Genomic DNA, 8,609 nt, shown 5'->3' on the forward strand with positions numbered 1-8,609 from the left:
TCACAATATTTTACAAAATGAAAATATATTTGCTTTGTACAAGTGTACAACGGAAAGATGTTTCCATTACGCATAATGCATTAAAAATTATAACAACAAAAACATAGTTTTGTTGAATAACAAAAAAATAACACACTGAAAACACACTTCTATTGTGTAACAATCAAAATGTACAATAGAAATTGATAATTTTTTTCATTCTCATTTGCAAAACAGAAACACATTTTTATTTTATTTCCGAACAATCTAGGAATACCACAAAAAGGCGCCTAAGTGGGTAATTCCAATAACAAATTAGGTAGTATCAATAGCAATCCCCATGCAACACCAATGATTGAGCACCTCTATTTGTACTATTTGTATCCATCCAGATCCTGATTTGCAGCAGCCTGATTGTTACGTATTCACAGTCAATGAATCAAAACCAATGAATAATGATTGAATGGCATATCGAGATTTGAGCCATATGATCTAATAGTTCTGATTTTCTGACTTTGTTAATGCATAAAAAACCTAACTATAGTAAATCCAGATCGTGTACAAATAGAGGTGTTCAATTCTATATTACACTGGTCACGATTAGTATTAAGAGGTCTTTTAATTTTTATAATTTAATTTATTTTATCCTTCTAAAATTATTTTTTTATTTTTAATCCTTATAAATTATATTTCTTTTACTTTTTATCTTTAAAACACTTTTTGAACAGTAAAAAATACTATTTAAAATACTTTAAAAATGTAAAATAAAATAAACATAATTTATAAAAACTAAAAATTAAAAAAATTACAATACGAAAAACAAAAATTACTAAATTACAAGACTAAAAAACAGACTGTACATCCGCTCTAAGCAATATTTAGAAATGTTTTTGTGAAGATATAACATTACTGACCAATGAATTGAAATGATTAAAAAATTAAAGAACAAAATATTAAATGAAACATAAAAATATAGTTTAGTTATTCTGCAGGTTCTATAATTTTACCAAATTTTTAATTAAGTCCTTAAGGTTCTATTTTTGTTTCAATTAGGTTCTCCCATCTAATTATTATATAAAAAAAAATTAACCTCAGAAACTCAGCAGAAATTCTTGCAATAGCACTTATTATCATAGAAACTCTCGCAAGAGCACTTATTATCATAGTGATTATTTTTTTATTATTCATAGAAATTGGAAATAGTACTAAAGAGTTACAACATCTCACATATTATGCTTAACCAATTAAGTTAACTAATTAAATTAACATCTAATTAATATTAATCAACTACTTGACCCATGGTGCGTATCAAGGAGATAGTATCAAATAACTGTTTTAAAAAAGAAAACACTATCCTAAGACAGTAGACAAGAACGCTCTTAAATGAGAGATCAAGAGAGTAATGCAAAAGTGAAGGGTAATGACTAATGTGGGTCTCAATTTAATGGTCAGCTAGTAGTGCGTTCATGCTATCAAATTTTGTACTAGTGTTACATAATTTCAGCATCTAATTGAATTTAGCCCTTGATTATTCATCTGACCATATAAAAATAAACTGTATGGAAGATGACGACCTTGCTTATGAGACAGAATTGCTACGATGGATGTCGGAATTCGAATCTCGATTGCAGGTGCCAATCATCTAATCATCCTGTTCTTGATCTCTTATCCACTTTGTAGCCACCCACTTCTCCCCTTTTATCACGGGGCAGCTCCCATGGAGTGATGTCTGCCAAAGATGCACAAGACAAGTCAAACAACCAGAATTCGGTTTGCACTAACACAAGTCTATCACCCAAGTAAAGAATAGACACAAAATAAAATGGTTTCGGCACAGTTCGTCTAAAATACCTTTGTGTTGTCAGACAGTCACTTAGGTTAACAGCTGAGCTTAACGTTTAGCCCACTTAACTAGAGTAGTTGGCTTAGCTAATGATGAAGTCATGCTCAGTTATCAGTTGATATATAACTTTCGCTAGAAATTAGGCCAGTTGTTAGTTGGTAGATCAATGCCTACAGCTACTCCCACCCTTGATTTATTGCATGTATATAAACCCATATGTACGAAACATAAGATTGGTCCGGTGGTTAGGAAAGGGTAAAGGGAGAAGGGAGAAGGGAGGAGGGAGAGAGGTTGCGGGTTTCAATGCCGCCATTGACATTTCTAACAAAACTAACAAATTAATATTTTTCTATAAAAAAAATATAAACCAATATGTAATTCATGGTGAATAAGTTGAAGAAAATTTTCTCATTAATTCTCATTTCACAACTTGCAAAGTAATATATGAACATCTCTGTTTTGCAAATATTTCGTTAACACTCTTTACTTCTCTTCCTATCACATCATGTAACTTATTATACTACTTAAACTTCTCTCTCTCATCCTAAGTGTTAAATAGCATGTAATGTTCTATACAACATTTTCCTCCTAACTTTGTCTCTCCTTCTCTTTAGTTCTGATTTCTCAGTTTTTCCATCTTGCTGGCAAGGTACACATTGTCTAATTGTTTATATCAACATAAACAAGCTATAAATTTTGACATACAGCACATAGGGTGAAACCATCTTTTCATGTACCCTGATTTTGAACGATGATATTTAATTTTTGGTGGAAATTCTATAATACCCCTATGGTCTAGTGGAGGTTATTTTTAACCATGATGACTGTTGGATGATCTTAGGTAAAACTGTGAAACCTGCTGTTTTATAGCTTCGACACAAAGTATGTTCTATAAATTCAACAGAAAACATTCCATCAAGTAGCTTCAAAGAAAGGTGTGTTTTAAGAGAATAATAGTAATAGAATAGAATTGATTACGTTTGTTGTATGATGTAAATGCAAGCCTGCCAAAGAAGCTAGTTAAAAATTTAGTTCACATGTTAACACAACAATTGTTACCCCACCAAATAGAACATTTTTTGCTGACCCAAAGTTTATAGCTTATATATTAGTTGATTTATTAATTTCCTGTCTTTTTCTTCATTTCTTCATATCTACAAATTAATTTGACATATCAGGGTCTACTTATAAATGAAACCAAAAATTATTTAAGAGAAGGAAGCACATTTAAAAATCCAATTAGGAATTTGGTTAGTTGAAATATTTTCCCTTCCATATATGGTATATATGGGAAAACTGAGTAGTAAAAAGATCGAAAAAAATGTCAACCACGCATTTCAATATTTGAGATGTTCTGTGTAACAGGACTCATTCATCTTTGCTTGGTGAACCACTCAGAAACACGTTTTGAGTTTTGAATCCATATCCTCATTGAGGGGCGAGATTTCGCAGTCTTACATTTTGTCCTTTGGGGTTGTTAATCTAGTCTTACCCACACGACAACATGACAAGTTAAAAATCACGAGAACAAATGAACAATACTAACCGGATCAATTGTACCATTAGTGAGCAATGAATAAAATAGAAGACCATCCCCTTGGCGTGGCTTTACTTTTAAACCAATGCAGTCCTCATACCCATAGTTACCATCCATGTTCAAGCCATTCTGCAGAATAATAATGCGCTAACTACCATGGAAAAAAAATAAGTATGTGAAACAGTATATAATGACAAACTTGGTTTTACCTCAAATGGAAACATAGTTTCCCCACCTTCCTCAACATCAGTTAAATATAGCAAAAATGACGCCATCTGCATGGTTAACCAAAACTGAAGTTAAGAAATTATCTCATTAAATGTTTGGCGCAAGTTATTCTGTGGTAAAACTGCTTATGATCAAAATGCTATTGAAAGTGCTTTGGTTGAAAAGTTGGTTTTGTAGAATAATCCAGTAAAACCAAACGTTTTATAAGACTAGAAATGTACTTTGGTTCTCAAAAAGTTTCACATATCTATTTGTTAACATCAGATTGGTAATTTGATATTTCTGGGTAACAATTGATCATTTAGATTATGTTTGGCAAAACTAGCTAAAAGCTAGCTTAAAGCTAGAAAGCTAGACGATAGCTGAAAGTTGGAAGCTGACGAATTAACTTATTAAATTATAAGTGTTCGGTAAAACTAATGGTTGAAGTAGCTGAAAAATGTAAAAGGACAGAAAAATAATAAAATCATGATTTATTTAAAATAAATAACTAGGAAATTGGATAAATATATTGGGACAAAAATGGAAGAAAATATAAAAGCTAGAAGCTAACGTTTTAAAAAACACAACTTCAAGTAGCGTTTCAAAAAATGGTAAAAGCTACTAAGAAACTACTAAAAAAAACTTGTTTACCAAATAGTCAAACAAGTTTTTCAACTAGTAAAAAAACTAGAAACTTGCTGAAATGTCTTGCCGAACATAGTCTTAGTAAACCATTGGGATTGAGCTAGTGGTGAGAGGTTTGAATAGTTTGTATGAGGCCATTAGGTTCAAACCTTTGTCACAGTTGCACCAAAAGAAAGGTTATTTGGTGAGAATTAATGCCATTAATTTCATTGTAAGTGTCAATTTGATGGCCGTTTGAAGAGCAATTTCATGGCATAAATTGACATTTAAGGACAACTATGACATAATAATTGGGGACCAACCTGCAAACACTTGTATATTTAGAGAAACAAAATGAACATTTATTCTAAAAGAAACAGATTGCACTAGTTCAAGAGCTAAAAAGTAGAAAAAGCAATCTACTAAGAACAATATTATTATATCATATTGAGGCGAGTACAAGCAACTCAAAACGAATTACAGCATTGATAAACTGCATACTATGCCACATTTCAAGGACCCACGTTAAAAGCTTCATTGGTTTCTAATCTTGAGATTGAAAACGTTCCTTCACCATTCAAAAGCTAGCACATCAATCAGTACATCGTAGTTTTAACTAGATCAGCTTAAACTTTAATTGAACCCAGGCCCACATAATAACACCATTTTGCTCTTTCCTCTACGGAATCCTACAGTATGATGATACATATTAGATCATACAACAGAATCTTTTAAGTATTAATTTAAAGAAGAGAAAAAAACCTCCCCTTCACTAAATAAAAGCATCTACTCTATTTCATCCAAACCCCCACCAAGTAGCCATTAGATGAATATCAATCTTGCAAAATGGTAAGCCATGTTAGACAATAGACATGACCACTACATCTTCCTCACAACTAACACAAATTTTTATCACTAAAATAAATGACTGGCAAATCAGAAATGTATGAGTTTTAGTTCAGACGTACCCTTTGGCTCTTTTGTGGACCATATTCAGCAGGATTGAACGCATCATAATGAGAATTATATCTTTGATCAACCTCATAGCGTAGGATATTAAATGCCTGAAACATGGTGATTCCTCAGACAATTTAAAATCACCCTGAAAATGAGAGAGGTTTACAAATTCAACAAAATCATGAAGCACCTTAGTTGCAGATAACATAAAGCTCAGAAAGGGAACATATTACATTCAATTGTTTAAGCCTACAAAAATATTGCTCTAAAATGTTATTAGAATCGTTTTCCCCTTTCTTCTGTTTAAAAATATATGATTATGGTTAATCAACGATGAAGACAATTGCCCTAAAAAAATACTTTTAGCCTAGAGAGAAGTTTATATTGCACTTCTCCAAAGAAAAAATAAAGATTAGAAATTTAAAAAATCACAGAAGGCAATATTATCTTCTCTTCATCAGTGACTCTATTCCTGCCATAGACATGTAATTGGTAGTTTTGATTCGGAAGATATGGAAGACAACTACAAAACTTAGTGCAGATTCACTGATAACAAGCGGACTATTACTCATCTAGATCACACAAGAGTAACGACAGCACATGCCACGTTAGTGGCAAAGGGTTGACAAGTGAAGCAAACCACTCAAGACTTGTATACGTAAAATGTGACAACCTAGACAAACAACATTGGCATTAAATGTCATATGCACTGAAATTTCTCACCAACCATGAGGAACAAATTTATCATTCCAAATGTTATAAATCTACAGTGATTCTCACATGTCAATTATCCCACCCTCACTAATGGGGTAAATTTTATCGCATTAATAAAAAAATGCACCATTTCCACTAATAGAAGGATATTCCCAGTCATGGGAATTGATATTTAAGGTTATGCATATGTACTAGCCTGCACCTATTAAAGAACCTTTTTCCTTGTGCACAAAACCTTTTTGCTTCCCCTAGAGTAAGTACATTTACAATACAAAAGTAGAGGATATGATGCCAGTTTTGCTACATAAAGAAAAACAGTATTTTAACAGCTTTTTAGCATAGATACAAATCCAAACAATCAATTAATAAAACAATAAAACAAGAGAAATATATTTTCAGTAAATCAGATTGATAAGACCTTCCAAAATGCCTTTTCTGCTCAATAGGGATGTTACCTCTCCATGACTTCTGGGAATCATTGTTGCTCTAGCAATTTTCTCCTCAATGACAGCTAAAGTCCCTGTTTTATCCTCAGAAGCACTAACAAACACGCCAGAGCTGTTTAAATAAAAAGAAAATACAACATTATGATTAAATTAAGGAACAATGTGACATAAGTCCATCTAGGATTTAGCACAAGGTCCTATAACAAAAATTATATATTTTTTCATGGGTCAAAATCATTTGTCTAGTGTCTAAGGTTACACTTGCATTATACAAAAGCATATAAAATATCTCGTGTTAATGTCTTGATCAAAAAGTTAATGGTCTATATAGAGCCAAGGAATAGGAGACCCAGTATTAGGGAATCCAATTAATTTCCCCTTAATTTCTAAGATACTGATATTCTCAGTCAGATTCATAATCCTGATCAGAATATATCATAAATTTTGGACAAGCCAATAATCTTTCCACTTGGCCAGCCTTCAGTGATTCTTTACATTTTACACAAGCTTGCCAGCTTAGTCATTCTAATAACAAATTCTTTCTAGAGACTTCTGACTTGAGAAACTCATACCTTTGCCTAGTTTGTACTAAAGAAATAAAGTTAGCTATTCTAATTTGTCAAGTTCACAGTGAGGCCAAAGAGTTAAGTATTTTACAGACACACACACACACACAATACCTTGTTCTAATTCCCTTGGTATTCTCCTCTGTTTCTCCCTGGCGTAACGCCAAGGTTGATGGTTTGAGGCCATCCTTTGCCACATCAATAATGTTTTCACATTGTTCTGCAGTTGCAAAATTAGGAAAATATAGTGCTCGAGGTCTCCAGCTCAAAACCTAATTAAGCAACACAACCACAAAATATTTTTATATGAGATTCAACGAACAGGAATTAATTCCTAATGTATATGACCAAAACTAATAATATATCTCTTCCGTTTTTATCAACAACCAAAATTGATTTTTTAAGTTAATCCTCCATTAGAACCGTATGCATAAGCATAACACTGGTCTTTAGTCAAATAACAGATTCTAGATCTCCAATCCTTCAAATCGATGCCTATTAAACCAAAGTTAGCATAAACTCATCTGAAACACCAATTCTACAAACTAAATTTAAAATCTTACAATATTTGAAACATAACAGGAAAGGAATCAGCAATCAACCACATACAACGGCTATAATCTGAGCTGTAATGAAACTTTAATTTCAAATACGCAGCCATTACTAAATATCAACCAAAATTACCCTAAATCCGCGAAATACTGCACTATTTGGAAACATAAATCTAAACAGGCAAGTAACTAATTTTTTTTATTTTAAAAAGGCTATAATCGCAACCACTGAAGTCACGATTTCAGCTGAAGCTAGAATCGTTCACGGCAACTTTTCAGCTGAAGATTCAAGAGCACTTGAAGAAACAAAATACACACCTGAAAAGGAATCGATGTAATGGAATCATCGCCAAGATCTCTAACAGGCATCAAATTGTACTCCGCCTCGTTCCCCGGTTCAAGCAGCCTCTGCCTCGGCCTCAAGCCATCTCCATCGCCCTGCGAATTCTCAGCGATCGATATTATATCAATATTTTCCAGCAAAAAACAAAAAACAAGAAAATCTGAAACAGCGAAGTAATTAAAACTTAGAAGAAAGACCTGAGAGTGAGAGAAGAGAGTGAAACCGAAGAATCCAGCGAGGAAGAAGAAGATGCAGACGAGGAAGACGTAAGGGAAGCTGAGCTTGTTCGTCCTCAAGCTCCAATTTCCTTTCACCGTTTTGGCTTTCATTTTGGACTCTTTATTACAGTTTATTTTTTTAGTTACTTTTTTCTTTTTCTCTTCCACGAATGGTAATAACTGACGAAGAAGAAGCTTATTAATATCTCGAGTTGCGTTTGATTTGGTGTTCTCTCACTTTATGTTTCTGTTTTGATCGATTTGCAGTGGATCTCCGTTTTAAGTCCAGGTTTCCCCCGGTCAATAGAAGAAAAAATTCTGATCCGGTCATCGTTTTTAAGACTAGTTAAATGTAGCACTAATCCATTGGATTCGGAATTAATTTGGATAATTTAAGACTAGTTAATGGAGTAAATTATTTTATTTAATTCTATTAAAAGTTACTGCTTTTGTAATTTACAAAACATTTAAAGTGGGACAGTGGCTGGAGGAGCCAAATCGGACAGCATTCTTGGGTGAAAATTGAAAACTGTTTCCAGTCTATAGGAGGCTGTAGTGCGTTTACTCGTTGGATACTTGCATTCAGAACTTCCGACAAATGACACGATTATGCCGGAAAAT

General features: G+C 32.9%; 1 protein-coding gene across 1 annotated transcript; it reads right to left on the reverse strand.

The window, feature by feature from the left end:
* Positions 1-1,228: 1,228 nt before the first annotated feature.
* Positions 1,229-8,310, reverse strand: LOC114412473 (probable prolyl 4-hydroxylase 9). Its single transcript, XM_028376385.1, has 8 exons — positions 7,968-8,310; positions 7,746-7,865; positions 6,991-7,148; positions 6,320-6,422; positions 5,162-5,257; positions 3,569-3,634; positions 3,369-3,488; positions 1,229-1,708 (listed from the first exon to the last, which is right to left on the reverse strand). The coding sequence occupies exons 1-8, from the start codon at positions 8,097-8,099 to the stop codon at positions 1,622-1,624; spliced, it is 882 nt and encodes a 293-aa protein (XP_028232186.1). The 5' UTR covers positions 8,100-8,310; the 3' UTR covers positions 1,229-1,621.
* Between the last annotated feature and the right edge of the window lie 299 nt (positions 8,311-8,609).

Source organism: Glycine soja, chromosome 5 (assembly GCF_004193775.1).
Source record: "Glycine soja cultivar W05 chromosome 5, ASM419377v2, whole genome shotgun sequence".
In the NCBI taxonomy this organism is placed as follows: domain Eukaryota; kingdom Viridiplantae; phylum Streptophyta; class Magnoliopsida; order Fabales; family Fabaceae; genus Glycine; species Glycine soja.

Excerpts from the sequence above, each read along its gene's own strand:
- LOC114412473 (XM_028376385.1), bottom strand. The coding sequence starts at position 8,099 with ATGAAAGCCAAAACGGTGAAAGGAAATTGGAGCTTGAGGACGAACAAG. Across the intron at positions 6,423-6,990 it reads ACCAAGGGAATTAGAACAAG|CTCTGGCGTGTTTGTTAGTG; the intron begins GTATTGTGTGTG and ends TTATTTAAACAG. Across the intron at positions 3,635-5,161 it reads GTCCACAAAAGAGCCAAAGG|ATGGCGTCATTTTTGCTATA; the intron begins GTACGTCTGAAC and ends TTAACCATGCAG.